Genomic DNA, 27,220 nt, shown 5'->3' with positions numbered 1-27,220 from the left:
TTCCTTCTATATCTTTTTGGCACAAAGTAATAAAACAAACCTACTATTCCAAGTTTTCATGCCTTGTCGCTTCCCTGACACATTATGCAATGATAAGCCTTTGGCAAATAAATGAGATATTTCAGCATTATCTATTACTATTAGTGTTAATGTTTCTGTCCACTGTCAAAGTCATTACAAGGCTCTACTTTTAATTTAACCACTGTTGGTTGTTTTCTTCAAAAACAATGGCGACACTCAGAGCAAAGACGTATAGCAACAAGACATAACGATCACGTATCAACACATGTTACAAAAGTTATTGTACTAACTTACAACATTAGCACCATACTCAAGATCAATTTTCAGCAATATTAATAAACAACACAGCTTTCATCAGTTTCTGGTACAGAAGATCAACATTATCTTATCAGTTACCAAACAAAATAATGTGACTTTTTTTTAAAACGGATGGCTATGAAAGGATAACAATAACAACACATTGTAACAGTACTTGTAAATGTTTAATGTTTTAGTTAAAAAAACTCATACTGTATTTAAGCTGCAGACAGTAGTGTGTTTTTTCCACTACCATCTTCCAACGATGCAAATTTGCCTAAGGAGTTGTAGTGACGAATGTAATCCCAATCAGTATTTTCTCAGTAGAGATCAGATATCAGATTTAATTTACTACCATTATATGTATTTACATGAGAAAAGCAGAACAATGTTTACAATTTAAATGAAAAATGTAAAAAGAAACAGATTTTTAGATTGCTTGAAGTATGACATTAGCGGCAATATCACATTACTGTGCAATATACAAATAGCTTCTCAATGCCTACGTGTTGATATTTATCAATTGCTGTATGGAACAGAAAACAATAAAAACACCTCGGTTCACCAAAATAACATCTCAAGGGTAATTTTGTAGTAGTAACAAAGGGAGCAGAAGGCTTGACAAGCAACTGCAAGGAGTTATTACTCTTGTTTGTGGGGAACCAGCTTTGCAAGATCCTCTGCAGACACATTAAGATTCCCCCTGTCGTTCGCTAAAGGTAGTTCAGTCGTCAGGGTTCTGAGACAGCAGGAAATTTGCCGCCATGTTTTCGTTTTTTTCACAAGCAAAGTATGCTTGGATGACGAGATGCTCCGGAAACCCCAGTGCTTTTAGCTGCAACAAGCCACCGCCTTCCTTTTAGAATGCCATGATTATAACTTTGTATTGTAATTCTTAAAACAAAACCATTTTGTTTTTAAAGTGATGTTTTATTTTTTAAATACAATTTATTTCAAACAATTTCTTAAATTATGTTTTTTTTAGCATTTTCTGCACTTTCCCATAAAAAAAGAAAAAGCAAGAGAGTGGGAGTGCAAGTGCAGAATTGATCATTTTGGTAAGTTGTAAAACCTTGCTAATGTGTTATTTTTTCAATAAACGTACATGCACATCTTACAAAACAAGTTTACTTCAAGGCTGCCACTACGAAAACCATAGCTTTCCTGGTTACTGCAACGCTATAAATTTCAGACATGCATATCTTTCATCTGCGCTAAGCTACAGTAAGATTTTCAAAACAGTCACTTGTTTAACTGTCCGATTCAGTTATCCATCATCGTCTAAAAAAATATCTCTAAACTTTTACCACAGATTACTTTTACACTCTACTGTATAAAGCTGGAAAAGACTAGTGACTGTACTGCATGATGGTGGATTAATCATTGGTGTGCCACAAACCCATCACTGACCAGTCACTATCTGTGTTTACATATTTACATTTTCATACCAAGCCCGCGTTGAAATCACGGTACTGTACATATGTACAGACCTGCCAACTCTCACGATTTTGGTGTGAGGCTCACTATTTTAAGGTCCATCTCACGCCCTCACGCCAAAATAGTGTTTCCTCATGATTTTTTGGGGCCCCAAGATTTTGTTTGTAAAGTTACAAAACAAGTTTTACGAAAGCTTACAGTAAAGAGTTTCCATCAATACTCGAGTCACGTAAAGGAAGTAATTTTGCGTTTTGTAGCGTGTGCCGTGCTGATTTTTCTATCTCGCATAGTGGAAGAGGAGACATTGTGAAACATGTCGCTACAAAAAAAAACACAACTAACACGTGAAGTGTATTGCTTCCAATAAAAAAAATAATTTTGCTGTGAACTGTGATAATAGTGTTAAACGAGCAGAATGTTATTTTACATCTTTTTTTAGTTGCGGGCCTGCATGATCACTACACGATAGTGCTAAATTATGTTCAACTAAATTAAATCTGCAACCTATAATTTGTTGAAATAAATTTTGAAGCGGAGACCATGTAACATAGGTACAGGTATGTCACTTAAATTTAAAGATTCTCATTTGTTGTTTTTTATATCTAACCTGTATTTATGGGCCTAAAAATTTGTATTGAGGACCTCATGATTTTTTAAATTTGAATGTTGGCAGGTCTGTATGTATCAAGAGATTTCTGTAATCATCACAGCCCTGGTCTGGTAGGGTGGCCACCTATATACGATTTATAAATTCAAGGACATTTCAAGATTTCACGGGCCAAATTTATATTTTCAAGAATAAGTAAATAAAAGAAAAATTATGAAAATGATTCAAAGAATAACTATACTGTTTAACACATTGTCTCAACAAACTGAAGAAATTGTTTAACAAATAAAAAAGAGATAGAAATACTGAAGAGTGATTAAAATGATTTTTTTTTACTAATGAATATTTATTAGAACTGTTTAAATGTGTACTAAAATGTACTTTACATGACCAAGACTTTAAGATATGCTATTCTTATTTACATACTTTTTCATGTAACGTATGTTGTGTTGTACTGCATTTTAAAATACATTAAGACTTTTCCCCTTTAAAATTATATTTTCAAATTATGTTAATAGTGATGCATGTGTGTAGTATATAAGTATATATGTACAGTAGTCTTGGATAACACACATATAATAATATTAATATTAATAATAATAATGTCTCAGTTTTCAGTTGGCTTGGTGGTATCATTTTACGGGGTGATGTTTTCCCAGATTTTCTTCAATGTGAATTCTTTCACATCTCTACATGAATCGCCCAATCAGTACATGACATCTTCGATGTTAATTATCATTAGGCTTTCAACAACAGTTAGATAATTTTCTAAGTCCTCAAGCAAATGTTTCGACAGTATTTGCCGGCAATGCCGCTTTAGGTCACTTGAATACTGGAATCACGTTGAGACTACCGCATCCTGGAGCACTAGACCGTGTGGGATCCGCGGAACAAAGTGAACAACTGAACACACGAAACGCAAAGGCAGACTGCAGTAAGCTCACCCTCTCTATAGCCTCTTTGTCTTGTGGCGTGACCTGAATGACCCCGGGGCCAAACATGGCCGAGCCGACGCTGCCACTGTCGCTCCCGGGGTTTGCCCCTGCCACCGGACTGCTGCCGGTCGTACCGGATGGGGCGCTGCCACCTGCACACCACCGCCACTTGCCACAACACTGCAACAGCTCTGAGCTCTCACCTTGCAAAGCACACACACCCTCCCACAACCACACGAGCACGGCAACATTTCATGCTGAGCAGGGGCGCAACACCTAAATTTCCAGGGGGGGGGTGGGGTGGGGTGGGCAATATACCTTATTATAAAGAATCATCGATCCCCCCCTATTGAAGCGGGGGCTCCGGGGGGTCCTCCCCCGGGAAAATTTGTACTTCAAGGTGAAAAATGGTGCTATTTAAGCAGTTTTATTATCTAAAAATTGATTACACAGCACTTTCTTTGCCCTTGTTTGCCCCCACTTCAAAGTTTCAGAAGGGGGGCAAAATACTCATCCCCCCCCCCCCCCCATTGTTGCGCCCCTGATGCTGAGTAACGATAAAACACGAAACAATGCAGTACTGCCAAGTATAACATGAGTCCATTTTTATTACGTATTTAGACATCCAGTTGCCGAATTACAGTTGTTTATTATGGATGCATAAAGACAGAATGACATGTCAGAAACAGTGTGGTTCTATTAGCGTTTCATACTATAAAGTTTGTGCATAAAGCTAGTATGCTGTTGGCTGCATGTATGGTAAAATAATTTTGGTAAAATCCAGTTTGGATTTGGATGATTACAGATTATTTCATTAGGTGTGCTATAAAATAAAATCAAAGTACGCAATGCTTACATTATAAAATGATACTAGAATTAAAGTACATAATATAAATCCTCATACTGATTTTATTTTTTAAAACACTAAATGGCTTTTTGAAACTATGTGATTTTTAAAACTTGATGTCTTGGTTAGCTCATTAATGTGTGTGTGTTAATCAATTCGTAGTATAGTATTTGGTGTAAATTTGAGTTTTTTTTATTTACTTGTTTTATATTGTATGCATAAATGTCATTACTGATGGGTGAGAGTGTAAATTGGCAGCACTGCACCTTATAACACCAAAATTACTTGAATGGTTAAACTTTACGTCTTTAATCTTAAAAATCCAATGCTGTCAATATTTTGGCAAGAATTTTGTACAGAAATAACCATATCAAGTGAATTGTAAAACTCATAAGTTTCTCCTATTGATAATGCAACTCTTATTACCTCATTTTTACATTACAGATTGTCATACATTTTGTAAAGAACCTATACTTATCTCCTATTTTTTTTTTGTTCTGTGTAAAAATGTTGCAACATTTAATATTACTAATTATTTTATTTAAAAAATAAATTTTCTATCATATTTTGGTGAAAACAGTAATATATATATAAAGAAAAGCATTATCTTAAATGTTGAACAGTGCAACATTTTCATAAGCAAACAGCATTTATAAAATAAAACCTCTAACGCCCGAATTTTCCATTTTGAAAACGAAATCCAGCTGAAAATATAGTCATAAACCATTGTCTCTAGTCAAAGGATATTAACACCTGCAGATTGTTAAAGGTCATAAGTGTACATGATTGCATTCTACAATGCAGCAAGTAATCTATGGAAAAATATTCACTTTGTTACATTTACAAATAAATTAAAATCAACAAAGTTTCTTGTGCTTCCTGGAAACATGAATTATGAGGTTTTGAATGCAAGCAATGCAAATGTTTCTCATTGCCTGCCCAACTCACAATAATTTTAAAATATGGCACTTTGCATATTTTCTCAAGGCTTAATGCTTTCAGGACTGATAAACTGTCACTGGAAGAAAAAAAATTTGGGCAGCACAAATTATTTACATTTTACGGATTTAAATTACAACTAGAAAATATTTTCTCATGACTGCCGGATATAAATTTCACTGGTCTAAAAAGCAGTTTACACCCATTTTTTACCTCCTTTTTTTAAAATTATTTTACCATGAAATATCTGACGCGCTGAAAGCAGGTAGATGTCGGGAGACAAAGAGCGTGAGGGTGGATGCTGAAACGTAGCCCGCCAATTATATCATACCTCCCCTCCACACTTCTAACTTATGCGGCAGCAGCATCATACTTCACTTGCACTGCCATGTTTCCATTGCATGCACAACCATTAGGTTTCGAGTTTATTATAGTTTACTTGTTCTCCTATATCCAAAAAATAAAAATAAAAATAATTATAATAATAAAAAAATCTTACTATGACTACTAGAGATACTAGAACAAGAAAACAAAAAAAAAAACATACCAAAGTCCAACAAAAAAAGGCACATTCACAAGGATGCTGACAGGCACGAAAGGAAAACGCGGGTGTGATGAAAGGGCTAGAGTGGCGGGGCGGTTACCTGAGGAGGGCTCGTTCAACATGCGCACAAACGCCTCCTGGTTTTGAGATATGAGCTGCAGGAGAGCGGGATTGGTCTGTCCTATCTGCTGCAGCACCGCGTTTAGTAACTGAGGGTTCTGCTGTATCACCTGCCTCATCTGTTGGAACTGGGGCTGGGACCGCAAGAAGGCCAGCGGGTCCTCTGCAAGCAACAAGCACCCGACCACTCCAGCTGTGCTACGTCGCCGGCGGCAGTGACGACCACACGTAACTCTCCACTCCATCCCGCACGCAATCAGCCTCACGGCACCGCCTCGCTCGCCACGTCGAGTTCCCAGGTTTGTGCCGAGTCCATAATTTACGAAGAAATGTTTCAAAAACAGGACAATATAAACCAGTGGCGTAGCCAGGATTTGTGTATGAGGGGTGTTAAGCATGGCTCCCCGTATAAAAGGGGGGGGGGGGGGGGGGTCCGGGGGTTCTCCCCCGGGAAAATTTGGATTTTAAGGTGTAAAATAGTGCTATTTTAGCAGTTTTTGGTTCTTAAATTTAAATATTGTAATGGTAAAAATTTTATTAATTTTAATATGAAATTTGTTTGAGTGATGAATAAGAAATTAATTAAAGATTTGGTGCTGGGAGGGGGGGGGGGGGGATTAACCCTTAAAACCCCCCCCTGGCTACGCCCCTGATAGAAACTAACTTGTACGCACTATCCAGCTGCGGTGATTAAATTACATTTTGCCAGTGACCACTGATATGAGTGAGAAATTTTTCAGTTCAGAAATTTTATTGGAAAAATATAAACGTGTATTTTTCGGAATTTTTTTTTAAATTTATCCTCTAGTAGATCTACGGAGTGTATGAGTACAGTATAGTTTGTCTTTCATTACCACCATGACTTGCTTATTTTTTTATGTGGTAATGTTCGCGTAAAAGTTTGTTAAAAGTTGTTTTTGTTTATATAAAAACTCAAGACAAAAATTTTTCCCAAAAATACTTTTTCAGAAAACTAACACATCTAGGACAACTACCCAGTTAATGAAGTAATAATTATGTGAATTTTCACAAATAGCAGTTATGTGAAGTGAACCATAGTATCAGAAGACAAAATTTGCTACAAAACATATGCTTACAAAGCAAAATGTGTAAAGAAAATCCCCAGACACAAATAATGGCATAGAAATTATATAACCTTACATGATGGATGAGATGGATAAACCCTTGTTCTTTAAATTTTTTCAATTTCTATAGCTACAATTTTTATTTTTAATTAATTTACTTATCCAAAATATATGCATGACAAAGCACGAATAATATTTTTCAGAGGATTTATAAAAATCTTACGGCCTTTACAGACTAATGAAAAGTAACATGCATTCTGAAACAATCAGAACAATATCCATATCTTATTATTTCACATGGGTAGCAATACTAACATGTCTTTTCCCTCCCAACCATGTATGTTGGCTAGCTAGGTTCATAGTGATGATTAGCCATAGAATGAAATAAGAATGTGGCAACTTCAAGCATGGCTGCATATGTATTTGAAAAGTCCAAATTGGCAAATTTCACTTGATTTCTCAGCTCCCGGAAGTGGACAGTTCAAAGAAGCTTATATGAGAGAGTTCTGTTTGTGACCTTAAGTTAAAAAATACTGTTGATGGATGCTGTGATCAAAAGTGAGATAATTTTTCATAATGTAATAATTCTAAACCTCAAGATTATTCACTAAAGATTTCACTTGCTAAGTGTTAACAAACTTTAAAAAAAAAAGTTGAAGCAAGGCAACAGAGAAAGTACGAATCCACAATTTTGTAATTTAGGCCCTCATTTGTTTATTTGTTTATTTATTTATTTTATTTATTTATGTTTGACTGAACTAGCATTGAGGCTCACATCCTGAAATTACATACAAGGATAATAAGTAGATAATTATGTCTTACTGTGGCAGGCTTTACAGCCAATCACCACCAACAATGAAGTAGAGAGTTACATCTGGTACCAAGCCAATTCAATCACTACCACTCACACTTCACAATGTGTATGCTATCAATACATACTTCATTGACTGTTGTTAAGCAACCATCATGAAAATGCTACGGGAAAAACAAACAATAACAATGGAATATTAATAGAAGTAAGGAGGAACAAAGTTTAAGGATAATGTACGTATTCAAGCTCAGTGAAGAATTTCTGAAAGTGGACAATCTAAATTGTCCTAATCAAACCTTCTTCACTGAATTCTGAAGTATGATACTAACACATGTAACAAATCCCTAAAACTTTACAAAAGAGGCAATGTATATAAATTCTAATTAGGAACTTAAGACATTTAATATATCCATGAATTAATTAATTCAAATATATGTATGCAAAGGATATAAACGAGGAACAGGTTGGTAATGAAGGTTAATGTTATAAAGCTTTAAAATAAGCAAACAACTTCATACAGATCTAGTACACAAAATCAAGATCACTTGAGTAGCTACAGAGTTAGTATTAGTAAGAAAATACTTAGGAAAACATAATATTACTGAACATATAAGCTGATTTGGTTTTCAAAAGTTTAGAAATGCCAATAGATTTGTTTACTATTCAAAAAAAAATAAATAAATAAATAAAGACAGGCAAGTGTACCACTGGTTTTCTCTTCCACTAAATAATAATAATAATAATAATAATAATAATAATAATAGCAAAATTGGTTTATTATCTGGAAGGAACAGAAAATAACAAATCAAGTTAAAAAAGTTTTTTTACACTTGTTACAGATTCTCTTAATTCCTTACCAAATATTACATTTTCTCCTGATTCTCTAAATTCCTTATCACTGGTACATTCAGTCTACCAGTTTATTACAAATTATGTGGTTTATTTAATGATTTAATGAGCTAGAAGCTAAGTTAGGCATATACTTAGCTACTTCTGATTTCATTCATGAACATCCTACCATTCGGAAAGTAAAAATCTATGATATATATATTTTTTATTTCAGAATTTATATTTTCGTGATACACAGATATAAAAAATTATTGGCAATTAGTTCCGTCTATTTACAGTGTCCTGATTTTTTTCTCCTAGAATTGTAACCACAACATTAATATTAAAGTTTAAATTCCTACAAAAATACATACAAATTATTTCAATCAATATAAAATATGACAAACTATGCAACACAAGAGAATTTGTAATGACTCTGAGGTAAGTAAAACCGCATTATTCTCCTCTCCCCAACAGTTAATATCTACAAGTTTCATTAGTAATAGTAATTTTATAACACATCTCAAGGCAGTCCAGCAGTGGCATTTATGGTGGCACACCAGTGTCCATTTGCACCTTAAACTAAATACTTATACCGTTATACCATATAGTTTGCAGTACAACGCAAATAGTGTTTAACTGTTCCTAAATTGACACTACTCGGCTTCGTAACATTAAATTTCTTATTTTGTATATGATAGATTACAAGTTTTATTATTATTTTTTTTTCAAGTTCACTATTCATTGATTTTATTAAGACTACAAAATGGTGTCTTTTGACAGTATTATTACAGTTGAATACAAACTGAAATAATATATTTTCTAAAGCACCAATTAATATTTCACGGGAGAAACTATTTGTAGAAGTTTGTTACTATTAAAAACAAGACATTCCATTAATTATGTACTATGGTTAAGGAGAGTCAAAATCTTTAATTTTACATTACATAAAAAATTTTGATAGCAAAAAAATGTCAAAACCAAGATGGCATTATTCAATTTTTTTTAAGAATGCAATTTTATAAGATGATGCTCTTGATGAAATACAAGTAAATACAATTACAAAATTTTCCTTTTAAAAATATATTTTCTACATTTTTTAAAAATTATTATTACATTATAAAGTTGCGTCAAACTTTTGTGCTCTTTAGTTATATTTGGCAACAGAGAATACTGAAACAAGGACAAGGCTGATTGCAGATTTCATCACTGTAAAGAGAGAGTGAATGCTCATTGAAATGTGCACTGCAATCTAAGGACCAGACACACTACAGCCAACATGACAGTCAGTGCATTCCAATCACAAAAAAAACTGTTGCCAAATCGTCACAGTTGTCGCCAACTCGTCACTTACACTTCCCAGGTGAACAGATACATCTTCGGCAGTCACACATACCTTAATGAGCATTTTTATTTTGAGACACATACAAGATTAAAATCAGCATAATTTGATGCAGTATATTGTTTTTTTAGGTATCCTACATTCAATGAAACCACTACTAGGTACTCTGAAGACTGAAAACAACTGCAAAATGTTCAGAAACAATACTTAGTAAATGTGATAATATAGATCAATAGTTTGAAGTATTTATTTTATCCCCTAACTGCACATTAACACAAGAATACCAGACAAAAGTATAATTACAGTAGAATCCCGCCGATGCGACCCCCCTCTGATGCGTCCATTCCATTTATACGACCGTTTTTTGAGAAACCGTGAAAAATTTGGGCAGAGAAAGTCGAAAATTTGAGTAAAATCAGCTGAAAAACAAGTCTGTTACACTTTTTTGGGCGCTCATGTGTTCACGTTTATCTTGGCGGGAGCTGTACTGTAAGCAGGCAGGCATACAAAAGATGGCTAAAAATAGATACCACCCCTCTAGACTGGCCACGCGGCAGTGTCTAGCCGAGCTCGGCGCCTCCACTATCGGACGAAAAGCCGTCTCAGCTGTCATGTTATCTTACCCGCCCCGGCGGCTTGACGTCATACGCGACATGACGCGATGCTTACCTCTCCCATCCCCTGCTAATTATTCACGGCTCATCCCTCCCAGAGCCACAAACCATGTAAAAACACCCCCCCCCCCCCCTCTTTTAACAACTAACATTTCAACACATTCCCTCCCTTTTCAACCTTCTGCGTGAGAAACTGTCAGCATCCTCCTCCCCTCCCACACCGCGTGCGACAAAAGCCAGGTTGTATAGTCCATTCTCGGTAAAATAAATATTTTTATGGGCTTATAAGACTGTCCTTCGCAGTTAATAAATACTTTATAAGTTTAAGTTATTATGATACAATTTGTTTATTAGTCACACAGCAGTTTCTGCTGAAAAATCACTAATACCTCGAATTTTATTGAATAAAAAAATTTAGTAGGGCCGTAAATATATTTATTTTACTGCTTAGTTACTTTTCCATCTGCATTCGAACTTTTTTTTTTTTTTACGCTGCGAAGGGACATGGAAAAAATAATTGCTTGAGCTGTCAAAATAAACATCGCTGACGGCAGGGCGGGAGCGCATCCTGTCGGTCGGTGTGATTATCTACTCCAAAAACATGTCACAGCATTTCAGGATAGCATTGTTCTTATATCTTTCGTTTATAGCCGAATGTTTTTTACTACCTGATCCACACAAGTTCCTTCGCCACGTTTTGAACAAAAATAACAACCAGCCGGCCAGCATAGCCGAACCAGCGTGACGCGAATTCATTTAGCGCCAGAATTGTATGTATTTGGATTTTTGGAGGAGGGGGGGGGTTAAAAATTGGCCCGAATTCTCTATTGCGACCATTCCGTTTATAAGTCCGTTTTTCCGGGAACCGTGAGGGGTCGCATCAGCGGGATTCTACTGTATATACAACTATAACTTACCTTTTCTGAATTGTATTTAGTAAATTACACAAGAAATACATGGGGGAGTGGGGGTAGAAAAGTATCCAATCGGAATGGTTACCATTCTGAAAATTATACATCCTCATGTGCCCAGAGCAATCCGGAATGGTTACCATTCAGGATTTACTGGCAAATATTGTATAATTGCAAATCCTGAAAAGTATCCACTGTATGAATGGTTACCATTCCGGTTTTTACTTAAAATGTGCTGAAAATCCGGAAAAGTGTCCGCAGTGTGAATGGTTACAATGCGCTACAATATAAATACAAACTACATTCGATTAAATCAAATTGCATTAATTTAGCTATTTACAATTTGTATATGTATAAAATGATTTACATTTAGGTACCAATACCAAAACTTTGAAAACTTGTGCTTCCAACTTGCTTTTCTTTCAGACTTGTAGGCAGTTGGAAGTAGCAGAACACACCCCAATTAATTCACCATATTCTTTTCTATGTACATTGGTAATCATGCATCCAAATGTTCTGTTTACAACAGATTTCCCAATTTGGTGATGGAGAACAGAAATTTATATGTATATGGAAATAGATTTTACTTCATATTATAAATAGATGTGACTCAAGACAAATAGCAAATAAACATAGAAATTAAAATTAATGCTGTATTATTAGAGACCCGCAAAAATCGCGGATTCATTCGGTGATAGGCTAGAATTCAAACACATATACCTCTTAGATAATTTTGCTATTGGCTTACTGTTCATCTGGACGAATCTCAACCAGTTATAAACCCTCAACCAAATAAAGGATCAAATCACATACAAACCAGCCGAGACGACCTGCAAGTCGGCAGCCAACGAACCTGCGTTATTTTTCCAGAGTGTTACAGGGGGTACGCGCAGTCCATCCTGAAGGCCATCGAAACCGCGAATTTCGCAGGTCTCTATGTACTATAGACGATCAGATATATTTACGTGTTTCATCTTCTGTTACATTTGAATTATGTCGGGATTTACTTGCACGATCCCAGGCAACCTATATTTTTTTTGTGAGCGGTTTGCGATACTACGAACCCGGCCCTCTATTCGAGCGAATAAAGTAATTAAAAATTGGCGACACAGGACGGCAGGGAGGGTGCTCACCGTCGGAGGCGGCTCCGGAGGACGGGAGGTGGCTTGCTTGCAAGGACGCAGGGGTCGGGGCGTCTGCGTCCTGCTCCGTCACGGGCGGGTCGTCAAACACCTGCGCGGGGATGCCCGTCAGCAAGTACTCCACTGCGCGGTCCGGGTTGTTGAAGCTGGCTCGCAGGGCCTGCTCCACCTGCGCAGACAAACACAGCACTCGCACCACACACAGGCACAAAGCCAAGAAAAACATTAAAACCCCCATCCTTTAATAGCATCAATCTATTAAATGAAACACACAAAAAAGTGATCACAAACAACTTATAAAACGTCAATTTTAAGACTTACTGTTTACTGTGATCCTCAAAGTCCCACCACACAGACCATCAAGCACAGATTATCATGTGGCCATACAGTATTTTCTAGTTTATAAAAAAAATTTTTTTTTGATGCAATTTAAAGGATCTTAAATCATCTACTCATTTTATTAGATGGGTATCATGTGACGGTACTAATGTCACTGTTTAATGGAGTCCTCGCACACTGATATTGCACAGATGACGAGGAAGAGATATTTTTTTAAAAAAACTGATTTGTTTGAATCTGTTTTAAATCCTTGTATCCATACTGACTAACACTCTACGTTATGATGATATAGTCTCTTTGTCTATGCCAGAGTTTTAAAGTAAGGGAGCTAAAACTGATCTTCCCTCGTTTGTTTATTATAAAACTGCTGGTCAACAGAGCACCGATCCTACACCTGTATTTCTTTCAAGGTGGAGTTGGCAAAAAATCATCTCTCTCATTCTTCTTTCTCTAGCATCATGGCTGACAAGTCCTAGATTCTTACTTGATTTGATTATAACTTCTCTACTCGCTTGGCTATTGGTTGTAAGCTATAAGGTGCTCTGTGATTGGGCTATGAGTGAAGCTCCCTCTAGTGGGAAAGAGGTGACGTCTGTCACCATTCTTTAGTCACTTCCTGGAGGTCGACAGATGGAAAATGTCTACTGCGAGGACTGCACAGTGCAAGGCACTGCAGGTCAACTTCGAGTACCCATTCACTTCAGTGCATTTCACACTTGTTAAAGCAGTAAACTGGAACTTTCTACTGTTTGGTGCAATGAACAACCACAAAAACGAAACAAAAGGAATCTTCCAACACTCTCATAGGCTTCAACTATGTATATTTAAAGGCTGTAGCCAGCTAAGTAGGGGTGAGCAGACCCCACGCACATTCATTCCAAATTTTGGCCAAAAGTTGCATTTGAATGGTTACAAACTCACCCCAAATTTCAACCTTGTAGATGCACTAGGAACAAAGATAAAAATACAACCAGTATTTTTGGTGAAGATTTTTTTTCTCAGGATCTACTGGACCGATTTTTATGAAAAAATATATGTTGTAAATATATTCAAGACAATTTACAGAAATAATCAAGAACCTAGTCCCACAAACGTAATTACCCAAAAAAAAATTATTTTAGTTTTCATGATTTTTTTTGGGTCACTCGCTCACAAGATACAATTACCAGTTTTTTTTCTATTAGACGATCGGACCTCTTTCTACAACATATAATTTTTCCAATTTTTTTTTTATGAAATTCAGCCTCACAAACCATATTGTGTGCAAACAGGGAACAGCAGGTCACATGGGGATGGTGGGAGAGTTTGTGTGTCTAACCACTTTGTTTTAGTTACTTAATGACCCAATTCTTACTTTCTAATATTTCCAGAAATTTTCCCGGTTTCCCATTCTCCTCGATGCTATAGCCTCTCTCATCCTTAGATTGCAGTGTGCATTTCAATGGGTTTTTACTAGTGGTGCACCGATATGACTTTACCGATTACCGATTCGATTACCGATTATGAGAGCAATAATCGGCAGATACCGATTCAGTTACCGATTATAATGAAATAATTTTAAGTGTAATAATGCACACAAAAATTTTTATTCCCATGTGAATTTTATAACAAGATTTGGTAAAATTTAAAATACAGTTATAATAACAGTATAAAAATATGGTAAATATTTACAATCGCGGTAGATGCCAAAAAAAAATGCTAAAAATCCGAAAATACTTCTATTCTATGCTTTTTCACTTCCTCTTTTCAAATCAACCGGCGGAGATAAGAAATTCCAAATACTTTAGGAGATATGGAATTTTTAAATTTTGAACATGTAGAGTAGCGGTATTTGCGAAAAATAATTCTAAAAATCTGAAATTACTTTTATTATATGCTCTTTCACTTCCTCTTTACATTAAAACCGGAGGAGATAAGAAATTCCAAATACTTTATGAGATATCAAATTTTTAGATTTTCATCACAATACCTGTGAATTCAGGCGGCCACCATTGTTTCTTGTTTACGAGACGAGTATGATTTTTTTCCGCGTAGGTGAACCGACCATTGTTGCTTGTTTACGTTTATGATTTTTTATTTTCGCGACGTAGGTAGAACGACTACATCATTTTCTACTAATGGCAAAGGAATGTACCCGCCTCTAATGTATCTGAGTTTTTAACGTTTCAAATTTTAATGTTTTATTTGTTGCGCAAGTAATAAGTAAAAAAATTACGTGAGTTCCTACCGTTCATCCTTTGTCCCGGTTTGTTAGGTCAGGTCAGCTACATTATAAATACTTTAAAACTAAACAACCATTAAAATTAATTTATATTATTTTTTATGTCTGCTTAGTTTGAAAGTATTAATAATGTAACTGACCTGACCTAATCGACCATTTTAATTAATTAGGCATTCACGAACGGTAAATCAAGACGCACATAAAGTTCTGCCATTCCCGATTACACCCAAACCATTTACCTTCGGCCAACCTCGGTTTTATTTATTAATATTTATATTTCTCTGTTTATTTTAATGTAGCTATACTAACCTAACTAACCGTCCATAGTGTTTTAAAGTGTTTTAATGTAGCTAACCTAACATAACATAACTATAATAAAAGTATTTTCAGATTTTAATAGATACTCCTAAACAAGAAACAATGTAGTCGTTCACCTACGTCGCGGGGAAAAAAAATCATACTCGTCTCGCAAACAAGAAACAATGGTGGCCGCCTGAATTCACAGGTATTGTGATGAAAATTTAAAAATTCGATATCTCCTAAAGTATTTGGAATTTCTTACCTCTGCCGGTTGATTTGAAAAGAGGAAGTGAAAGAGCACAGAATAAAAGTATTTTCAGATTTTTAGCATTTTTTTTGGCATCTACCGCGACTCTACATATGATGAAATTAAAAAATTTGATATCTCCTAAAGTATTTGGAATTTCTTACCTCCGCCGGTTGTTTTGAAAAGAGGAAGTGAAAGGGCACAGAATAAAAGTATTTTCAGATTTTTAGCATTTTTTTGGCATCTACCGCAATTGTAAATATTTACCAAAAATATATAAAATACACTATTAAGTCATTGCAAAGTGTAAATTAAATTAACTTCTATTTAAATATTTGTTATTGTAAACAACTTGAACTACAGTCTAATAATTGTAATTTACAATGGGTAAGTTTTAGTTGCGGAAAACTAGCATTATTAACGACTATCACATAGGTTGCATCAAGAAATTACTGTTTAATAATATAAACATGCTGCTTTATTTTGTTCACTTGAGTTTATAGAAAAATGTTTCCACACTTCATTTTTTTCCTCCCTACTCGCCATCTCATTATAATTATATAAAAATGACTAAAAACCAATTCTAGCACATGCTATTTTATTTATGTTGACTGAATATATAAAATTAAAAATACTTTTTCACTTTTCACGTCACATACAAATAACACAACAACGGATAATGTTACCAAAGAAGCCCATAACGAGTTGGTAAAATGCAGTGATAAACTCTAGAAGGTATCGGGACCACGATTTTGAACCGCTACTACGACTCGAAAAGATCGATTGTCATAGAAACCACTGCAACTGTTTGTGGTATTTTGATTGCGTGACATCTATTTTACGTCTCTGGCTATAGGTAATGAACAAGGCCACCAAACAAACAAAAGACGAAACGTAAATAAACGTGTAGGAAAAATGTATTTTTTATTGTTCCAGGCAATGAGATTTATTAAACTTAACGAAATATCTGTAATTATGATATGACGGAGTTAGATGAATTTTGTATAATATACAAATATTACGGTATTTCGTCCTAAAATCTGTAACAAAATATTACACGGTTAAAACCTACTTAATTACGCCGGGACGTAAATAATCGGCAACATAATCGTTAAGATAATCGCCGATTACGATTAATCGGTAAGTACCCATTATCGCCGATTACGATTCATCGGTATCCGCATCGGTGCACCACTAGTTTTTACTCACTCTTTCCAATGCATATATCTACTAAGCGCCTTCCTTGCTTTGGTGAGCTCTGTTGCCAGATACACCCAAAGAGCACGCATGTTTTAGACACAACTAATAATGTAATGAAAAAATTTTAAAATGTACATAAAAATTTATTTTCAAAAGTAAAATTTGGAATAAAAAGTTTTTCAAATACATTTTCTTGTTATATTCTATTCTTGTTCGCCCACTTAGTCTAGTGGCTAGTGTGTCTAGCCAAGGGTTCGGGGTTCAATTCCCGGCTAGAGATGGTTTTTTTTTAAACTTTCTACTTGGGTTCAAAACTGGGTGGTTATGATGTCCCTTTCACCTTCATCCCGCAGAAGGCAACGGTAAACCAACACAGAATCATCCTGCCATGGCAAGTATAGGGATGTATGTCACAGCTGTCACCACCTGGTGTTGCCTGTGCTCACAACACCCAGTAATGGGTAAAATGACTAATCAGCATTCAATTCTTACACTAAAACAAAGTAAAAGAAAGATGCCATCTCGGATTCAACAATTTACCATAAATTTTTTTTATATAATTTAATATTAAAAAATTTGGCCCTGTTTGACCATAGCACATGATCAATGAAATGTCTTGTTAAAAGTGGCAGACTGCTACAAATAGTTATTCCTGTGAAATAATAATAATTGGTGTTTAGAATTTATATGTTATCTTTCTTTCAGAATTTATACAACTATAATAATGCTGCCAAAATACAGTAGAACCCGTTTATAGTGAACCCGCCTATAATGAATTCCCGTTTATTGTGAATTGCCGTCTCGGTCCCGGCAAAATTATGTGAGGTTATGTATTAATTTATTGGATATAGTGCACAACTTTTGTCAATGTTGATACGTTTTCCCGTGTACCACGAACAAATTTTGCCTACATAATGCACATTTATCTCAAATATTTTCATATAATTACAAGTATTTTCACAAAACGTCTATTCTGGATCACATTAACGATTTTCTCCGCAATATGCTACTCGATTGTCCACTGTTCATATTATAAACAAGTCGTAATCGAGTGGCCTCGGTAGGCTACGTGTAGCCAGAAATGGTGCTCAGTTTGGTGAAAATAAAAAATAGTTTTCCCTGCATAGTTAAAGAATGGGCGAACGCGTGTACATTTAATAAGTTATCAAAATTAAACATAAATTACACAAAAACGTATTTACATTATAGCAGCAAATTCAATATTTTTACGTCTCATTTTTATCGTTCACGTTTCGGACATTTTGATTGAGTAAGGTTCGTAAGACTACCACTAGATAGAACTCTGTGGACTAAATTTTTCCATAGAAAGAAAGAAATTTTCGTTCCAGCTTTAGCAACTGCAATACTAAATGATACGTAGTGATCTTTGATGCGCCAGACTCGTTATTTTTCGTTTATTTACTTTTGACGGTAAAAAGAATTTCGTGTTATTAAGCTGCAAATGTGCTTCAATAAGAAATACGTACATAAAAAAGGGTGAAAAACGCGTTAAAAAACGTAAGGCATTATCTGTGCGAGATAAACTGGACATTATTAAAAAGGTAGACTCCAACCCCACTGTCCCGCACGTGTTTATATCAAAGGAACTGGGAATTGCAACATCCACATTAAGTACAATATTAAACAAGCTGAACAATCTTCTTTCTCAAGCTGCGAATACGTCACAGAGTATTAAACGCCTGAAAAAAGGAAAATACGCCGATGTCGAAGAACCATTAATAGAAAGTTTGTACATGTGTAGTGTATTAAAAATATCTGCATTTGCTCATAAAACTGTTGGTTTGAGTATTTTCATTCGTTCTTTTCTTGGCTTAGGCCTATGTGTAGTTAAGATTATGCTTTTGAGTATGTATTGCCAATATAAAAGTTTTCCCAGATATAAAGTTTCCCCTCTATAGTGAATATATAAACTACTCCCTTCAGATTCATTATAACAGGGTTCTACTGTACACTATGTACTTTATGGACTTAAATTCAAAACTTAAATTCGGGAGAGCGTTGACCAGTCTCGCTCCTTCCCTGAGCGTCATTCGCGCTGTGAATGTCGCCACGATCCAGCCGGCTCATCCGCAGGTCCTTAGTATCGAGGGAAGAGACCATCTACATACCCCCCGCTCCGCCTTTACATGCTTTTATTGAATGGTGCCAATGCATATATATATAAATGTTGACGGTATAATTCTAACAAGCCGGGTGGTACAGCAGTCCTGCAGACAGACCTGGCTGCGCTCGTAGCCCATGTCCACGATGTTCTGCACCATCTGGTTGTAGTCCTCGCCCATGAGCAGGGCGGACTCTGCCTGCGCTATCTCGCCCTCGACGGCGGGCGGGGCGGCCTCAGGCGGGACCACGGCCGTGACCGTCGCCGCCGTTGCGGCCGGCGCCGGCGCCGGCGCCGCGTCGGGCTTCGTGCTGCCGCACACCGTTCACAAACACTCAGCTCCCTGCAGACAACCTGTGTGTTGCTAACACAATAGTTCTCAAAACACTGTCAACTGTTCTGTGCCGATTACAACACGGTGTTATCTGACGATTCCCTGACTTCCCGTGCCAATAATTACAAATTTCACTCTTTTTTTTTTATAACAATTTACCTTTCTTGCAAATTTTTTTTTGACGAAACAAGAGGAAACCCAGCCTCCACCATAGCTGGCCTAGTTTAAACCTGCATCAGCCATTTTATAGGGAGTATGACTTTAAAATAAAACACAAATTGAAAAAAAAAAAAAAAAGTGTCTGTAAAGTCAGTTTACGGACGATAGTTTAACGTGACGTCATAACAAAACATTGATGAAATGATTGATCCAGAAGAAAAGGAAATATATTCGTCCTGAGACTGAGCCGTAATAGGTTTTTGCAACCAAACCAGTTAGGCATTAAAAATATTATATTCTTTGAGGAAGAAATTTTTTTTTAATTTTTCTATCTTTTGTATGATAAAATCTACCTCTGTATACTTTTATGAATAAATTTGAATCGGGGTTCGAACCGACTACCTTTGGACTGAAAGCTAGCTGTGCTGACCGCCAGGCCACGAGGCCATGCTTGAAATATGATAGTTTCAGATGGTATATACTGTTTATAATCATTTTGTTCACTGTAGGGGAATAATATTATTTCGTTTTTATAACACGATTTTATAATAAATACGCATCCCAAATACACCAAACTTATTTATAATGTGTTACAAAATTTTTTAAAACATTGTGCAAAAGATCCCGGGTGTAATTTGAATTATTATGTGTAACTGTACAACACCATTGTTGGTTCAAAACGTATTTGAATATTCAATATTACTTTTAAATAACCGTACAGATTGTGCTGAAAATCGATGGACAATCGTTAAATGACATAATATTAATAATTCAAACGACGAAAATATGATTGAAAAGTCAAATCGATGGTTGTTCCAATCGAGTGAAAGAGAGATGCCACGCATGCGTACAATGAGCATGAAGAGAGATGCCATGCATGCGTACAATGAGCATACAGGACACATCCATAGTGGGACATCCGTAGTGGGACAATTTTTCGTGCGTGCAGCCGGCGTTCATCGATTTATTAGACGTTGTCACGTCAAAAAGAACATTCTGGTCCATCGCTACGCAGTCATGCGTTTACGTGACAGGTTTTCGCAACAACGCATTAACTGGAATTGGAAAATAACTTATTGGCGTCATAGTGTTGTGCCTCTGTCTTCCTTTCTTTATGCTTCTAGAATTTAACTGCATAGCAAACCAGAATATGCTTTGAAATATTTTAAAAAATGTACATAATTAACACAAGTGTTAATTTTAACTGACCAAACATATGGCCACAGAAGAATAAAAATAGAATAAATATATTCAACTCCAAGTAAAACATAACCCAACTGAATAATTATTAATTAAGGTCTTTTAGTACAAACAAAATACCTAAAAGCCTATACACAATAGATGAAACATGATTATAAAATAATCATGAAACCGTAAGAAAACACAAGCACCATAACACATTCTTAGTTAAAGTGTTGTTATCAGCAGGGGGACAGGAATTATGCTATGCTACAACTTTAACTTCCTTTAACATAAAAAAATCATTCACTCTATATTCTACAATTTGAAAGAGTTTATGGAATGTACTGAAGAAAAGGATTATTTTAGATTTCCTTCGTGTACTTTACCCTGTGTACTGGCGCAAGAGCGATATCTTAGGTCCTGCTCAATTTACATAGGATATAATTACACAATAATTATAATAAACAATTGTTTTTAATCCATAAAGTAATTATTTTGTTTTTAAAATAAAATATATATATTTTTTTTAAATCCATACAAAAAAGAAAACATATTTTAAGCTTGTTATCTCTTAAAAGTATGTAATCATTATTTTTGTTGCAAATGTATATTTAAGTTTTTGTGAATATCAGCGAGATTCATGTGCACAAATTACTTGTTCCCTATCCTTACGGTATCAACCATTATTGTAATAAAATGAAATTAGCGAACGGGCAAAGGGCCAAACCTCTCGGGGGCTGTGGGGTCACTTGGACCGGTGTGCGGAGCAGGAACAGACTTTGGCTTCGTCACCATGACTACTATGAACTTCTTTTCATCTATGTTGTACTCGCTGATGGCACTGTCATCTGTCAGTATCTTGCCTGAAACAAAACGCAACTGCATAAGCACATGCCTTCCAGCAAACCAACACTGACCCACCCCTTCGTAGAGACTGCTAGCAGAAAATAGAAATGCTTATCAATACACATTTTTTTGTCTGCAGTAAGAAGGGGTAAAATATACTATGAACTTACATGTCTCCGTCAACACTAGGCCAGCCAATGAAACTATCTTGACACTCAAAAATTTAATGGATCAGTTAGACATCAAAAATATGAATAAAAATTATTATTTCTACACAAACTCTTCACATATCTTATACAAAATTAAATACTGAGTTCTTGTTTTTGCAGCATTACAACTATTATGTATACTGCAATTTAAATTTAATTTTCAAATCCATAATTATTTTCAAATGTTTTCAGAAAAAGTACTAATGACAAATGTTCAGGTTAATGATCATAATGACAAAGATAAGAGCCATTGTGCATACATTATTTATTAAAAATATGAAACTGAAATTAAAAATGGGTATCATAAATATAAGTTCAGCAAAAAACAACTTAAATGATAAGCAGTCAAATACTTTTTAAGGTTTTTAAAGCAGGACACAACACAAATGGTGTTACTAAAATAGGTACCCCTAACAAATTATCACAAAAAACTGCGAAAAAGAAGTTACATTCCGAACAAGACTGTACGTACGTATAACCATTACAAAACATGGAGATATGAGAACCAAATAATTTGTGTTTCACTCTTATTTAATGTCGTAATAAAAGCCTTGAAGGATTTAGACATTTGTATTAGTTTAAGTTAACATTTAATCACTGATATCAGAGCGGTACATTAGGTGAGAGACCTCATATTCATCAAAATCTTTACATCAGTTAAGAATGTTCTAATTCAGTCAAAATGAGTACTTTCAAGTGAAAAATCATTCTATTTAATAGTTTGTATTTTATTTTGATATTTTCAAATATTTATATTTTTACATATTATATTTATATATTAATTTTAATATTAAATATAAATTTTATTTCAAACTGCTAAAGAAATAAATAAGCTCCAACATGAAGATGGCAAATCAGTTATACACATACCACATTTCAGTAACACTAAATGGTCATTAATGCTGACGTCCTTGCATAAAATGGTAGCACTGAAACACTTATTAATGCACATTTTAAAAAAGATAGCTTAATGTAGCTTATTCGTCATCCATCACATTCCTCACCAACAAATATGTAGAGCACTCTGAAACTACCTTGCCAAAGTATAAGGTGCGGTAGCAGGAACCAAAATGTAGGTCTAAAAATGCTGCATTTAAATAATAATAGTGAGTAAGGCAGGCGATAACTGCTGGCAGCGGCGTGAGGCTTTATTCCCCACTGGGAGCTTTATCAGCATGCATCACTACACAAATTCAAGTTTGCAGGCAATATGAGGCACAGGGAAGTAAATGACAATTGACAAGCTGTAAGTTGCACGAGTCATGATTTCTGACATGGCAAATGCCAAATCAGCACAGGCAACCATGCACTCACAGTGCTATGATACAGTTATTATTAGCCTCAAATGCATAGTTTGGCCGTAGTGGGCATTTAAAAGTATCCTATTTTCATGTAGCCAAGACTATGTCATAACACCCCCATAAGAAACATACAAAGTTCATTGAATTCAAGTCAAAAAAATTTTTTTTAGTAGTTTACCATTTTAAGGTTTGGAGTAAATATTACAAAATTTGTGATATTGTGAAACTGGTTAATTAGGTTAGCTACATTACAAATACTTTCAAATAGAGTGGATGGTTGGTTAGGTTAGTAAAGCTATATTATTTTATAGTACATAATTGTAATGCAGCTAACCTAACCGACCGTCCAACCTATTTTGAAATCTTTTTAATGTAGTTTGAAAATTCTATAATTTTTCTGTCACTGCAGCCTATGAAAGAAGATATTGAACTCTTTACTGCATATTTTTATCCTATAGAGGATCCCACAATCAGATTGCGGTGTGAAAGTAAATGGGAGCTTTCTCTTTCTAACACATGCCGACTGCTGTTAGTGCTGTTGCCATGATCATACAAATTGAAAATTGTATTTTTTAGACAAAGTGGTTTTGCATATTATATAGCACCTAAATATGCATCAGGCAATGCATAATTTGCATATTTAATGTCATATTATTGGGCAAAAATAAATAAAAAATATATAACTTCTTCATTGGGAACTGTTTTGAAGTATTCCGAATTGTATCACATAAAAAAAAAAAAACCTACAAGTTTATTTAATTCAGTTTTTTTTTGTTAGTAATTTATTGTTTTAGCATACCACCCAATTAAACTCAAGACAAAAAATGTTCATGTTTCAGTTAAATAATTATTTTTTTTAAGATGCTGTAAGGCAATACTTCAGAAACTGATACTTTAAACACTTGATCAGCAGCAAAGTTAGATGTTCACAATAAATGAAATTTGTTTTTAAAAGAAATACCACCTTAATTGCTGCTTAAAGTTTTTGGTATTTGGTGTAAACTTCATTGCATTTGTTCCAGACGTGTTGTTCTATGAATGAATGTGATTACTGATGAGTTGACAGCACTGTACATTTTGTGTAGCAGTTCCCTCTTAATCATACTGACATCATAAAGAATGGTTTTCTTCGTGAGCCTCTGTCTTAGATCCCCCACCATAGGTGTGCCCAGACATTTCCATTAGGGGGGGGCCCTGCTAAATTTTTAAATCACAAGCTGAATTTAGAATTTTAAATAGCCTAAATACATTCACTCTGACTTGTTTATATTTTTGTGCAGTATCAACGAGATATGCTTACTAGTTAATATTTATATCCGTATAATTTTAACAATCTTGAAAATATGTTTTTTTTTCCATAGACAATGTTTAAAGTGTAGGTACTTACACATTTCCCCCCCTCGAATTTCCAATAGCTTGGTCCAGATCTACCTTGAAATGAACTTCTTTTTTGTGAATGCAAACACAGCAATTCAGACAACAGAACTTTAAAAAACCTCTTAAAATATATTTTTTTGCTTGGCCATTTTAAAGGACCTCATGTTTTAAATAAACTAAGGCGGCTGTATTTCCAGAACGATAAAATGTTTAAAAATATTGTTAATTAGCATGCTGCAACACTGAAACACAGTTTGAGTGTCACAGTGCCAGGAATATACGAATATTAACGAAACGCATTAGAGAAAATGCCGATCTGAGTGATTACATTTGGGGGGGGGGGGGGGGGCATGGCCCACCTGGCCCCCCTGTAGGCACGCCTATGTCCCCCACAGGACAACGTTGCAAGGGTATCAGTTTACACATCTTGCTATGGCGTGACTCATTATCCAAAACAATAACAGATCCACCCCTGGCGTGTTTGTTTGGCAAAAGTTGTTCAGCAAACCACTTTTCATATCCATCTGCAGTCATTTCATCGTGAGCCTCAACTGTGTATATAAATTTGCTAACCATTTTATGTTAAAGATGCTAAAAATAGGTTTCAGGTTTAATATTTAAGTTGAAATAATTAAAAAATATAGGTTTGCAAATCACTAAATATTTAAACTGCTAACATAAGTTTCAGGTTTTATACTGTAAATTATTTTACAAACAGTTTACCTTCCTTTTATATGAACCAGATGAACACTGATACATGCAACATTTCATGTGTTTCATTAATTTTCTCTGCTTCCATAATAAATAAATAATACTTCGTAATATCTCAACTGGGTGACAAAATCAGTAATAATTAAGTGAAATTTATACAACTTGGCAGAACTCCATAGTAAGACGGGAAAGGCATAAGAGCAAAAAATAAAACCTGAAGAAACAGCCAAAAGCATAGGGACTGCGTAACAAAACATTCAAGGTGCATGATATGGAGTCCTTAATTACACACCGTTTGATTAAATATCAAAAGAAAACTGAAAACATTATGTAGAAAAGGTGTAAAATATGGAAGAATAGCTCTGGAGAGCTGATGAACTTAATGATGATGAGGAAAGGTTTTGAATAAGTTTAGCCTCATCCAATTTAACCCAGTCATCTCAATTGCCCCAACCCCATTCTTCTATGTAACCCTGTTACTTTAGAAGGATATTAACTTTGGTCAGCAGTACTTAGCATTAAAATTAAAAGGTAGGTATAAGATATTAATTTCTTTATCAGGTTCACATTACAATTATCGTATGAATTTGTTTCAATGAATGAGCGTGAACAGTTTCTTGTTATAAGTTTAAGTAAAAAAAAAGTGGCAAATAGTTACAAATTTATAAGCGAGATAGTATAAAATATTATAAATTACGATACGAGTTCTTAAAATGCTTTTTGTGCAATCAGAATTCCAAAGAAAGACATCTGAAATTTGTGATGTGTTGGAGCAAACCATAAGCTGTGTACTGCAATTTAAGAGTGAAACTGTCTATATATTATTGTGATAACAACGTTGCACGAGGAAGCAGTGAACTTCGGAACTTTTCGGGCCTCGGAATGGAAAGGTTTGAATCTTTTCCCCAAGTTGCTATGCTTATGCCAAGCACAATGGTGGCAGCCATGTTGCTGCACTGACTACCTAAAGTAATGTATAAACTGTAATTCCTCTGAAACCAGTAGAATTTACAAATGCTGTTTTAAAGGTACAAAAAGGAACGTCTGTAGTAATGAAAAGTCCTAATTTTAATCGTGGAAAAGCCGTAACATAAGAATTTTACCACAGTTGTCTCAGCATGGCACTATATAAAGTATTTTACCATTTTGAGCAGTTCGTTAGGTTAAGTTAACTACATTTGAAATACAGAAAACAATTTGAACAGTTAGGTTAAAATTGTTTTAGCTATATTTAAAAATACTCTTTAATAGTGTGAAAAGTTTGTAGATTAGATTAACTACCTTATTGTGATACATGTGAATAAGTTGGTCACACTCTTTGCACGCTTAACTGCTGGCATGATATTTAAGCATAATTAATATTTGGACATGAATGTGTAACAAATGTTCTAACTAAAAATTAGAGTGTTAACTCACAACTTGTTGCTACTTGCCATAACATAAATCATAAATAATAGTTAACACTTACTTTGGGTCTTCTTCCTACATAATCATAAAATTATACAAATCGATGCATTGATGTTAAACTAAAGCCACTGAAAGGGTGTGGCATAAAAACAAATTATATACCTGCATAAATAAGCCTTTGATTCTCGGCAGGGTAATCCTTTCCTTTTTCAGCTTCTATCTTCTCTTTCAAGTGCTTAACCTATCAACATAGCACAAATTAAATTCAGCACAACAGAATAAGTAAGCTTTGAATAGTTCTTCAGGTAATGAAATTCATGGCACATCTCTAACACCAAACATACCCATAGTTTTTAATATGGCCCAATTTTAACAATATTTTAATTGATAATACGAAAATAAAAATCATCTATGCTTTTGCAAGCAATGATGACAGTGAACACAGACTTACAGTTTGACTTCCATCAATTTCCACCTGAAAAGTCTGTTGCTGTAAGTTTTTCAGAGTAATAAGCATTTTCTCTGGGGGCTTGTATTCACAAGTTATTATTCTAATCCCAAATTACAAAATCGTGGGGGTAGGTAATTTTCCGGTTAAATTTTAATATACTACTCAGCCAGTAACCATGTCTGACATCATACGCGTCACGTGATTAGTGTATTTCCGTTATCACAATACACATATCCGCAACGTTGACTCAATAACTGAGAAGAAGCTGAAGAAATTATAACTATTGTTTCAAAAAGAGAGATAGCGCTGTAACAAGTTCTTTAAAAATTATTTC

At 35.0% G+C, this 27,220-nt stretch overlaps 1 protein-coding gene across 2 annotated transcripts; it reads right to left on the bottom strand.

Annotated features, from left to right (window-relative positions):
* Positions 1-481: 481 nt before the first annotated feature.
* LOC134534908 (UV excision repair protein RAD23 homolog B-like) lies at positions 482-27,096 on the bottom strand. Of its 2 annotated transcripts, XM_063373593.1 has the most exons (8): positions 26,887-27,096; positions 26,598-26,676; positions 21,312-21,447; positions 19,028-19,220; positions 12,472-12,649; positions 5,728-5,910; positions 3,307-3,449; positions 482-1,153 (listed from the first exon to the last, which is right to left on the bottom strand). In XM_063373593.1, exons 1-8 carry the CDS (start codon positions 26,950-26,952, stop codon positions 1,043-1,045), a joined length of 1,089 nt encoding a protein of 362 aa, XP_063229663.1. In that variant the 5' UTR covers positions 26,953-27,096; the 3' UTR covers positions 482-1,042. The 2 variants fall into 2 exon arrangements, with proteins under 2 accessions (XP_063229663.1, XP_063229664.1); XM_063373594.1 differs by lacking the exon at positions 5,728-5,910.
* Between the last annotated feature and the right edge of the window lie 124 nt (positions 27,097-27,220).

Source organism: Bacillus rossius, chromosome 8 (genome assembly GCF_032445375.1).
Source record: "Bacillus rossius redtenbacheri isolate Brsri chromosome 8, Brsri_v3, whole genome shotgun sequence".
Taxonomy (NCBI): domain Eukaryota; kingdom Metazoa; phylum Arthropoda; class Insecta; order Phasmatodea; family Bacillidae; genus Bacillus; species Bacillus rossius.
The sequence above is the reverse complement of the archived record's forward strand: the minus strand, read 5'-3'. Positions and strand labels throughout refer to the sequence as shown.

What these genes read in the sequence shown, in the direction of transcription:
- LOC134534908 (XM_063373593.1), bottom strand. Translation starts at nt 26,952, where the DNA reads ATGCTTATTACTCTGAAAAACTTACAGCAACAGACTTTTCAGGTGGAA. An exon ending in AAATTGATGGAAGTCAAACT is followed by an intron (nt 26,677 to 26,886) that starts GTAAGTCTGTGT and finishes CTATGTTGATAG; the next exon opens with GTTAAGCACTTGAAAGAGAA. An exon ending in ACAAAGAGGCTATAGAGAGG is followed by an intron (nt 1,154 to 3,306) that starts GTGAGCTTACTG and finishes GGCTTGTTGCAG; the next exon opens with CTAAAAGCACTGGGGTTTCC.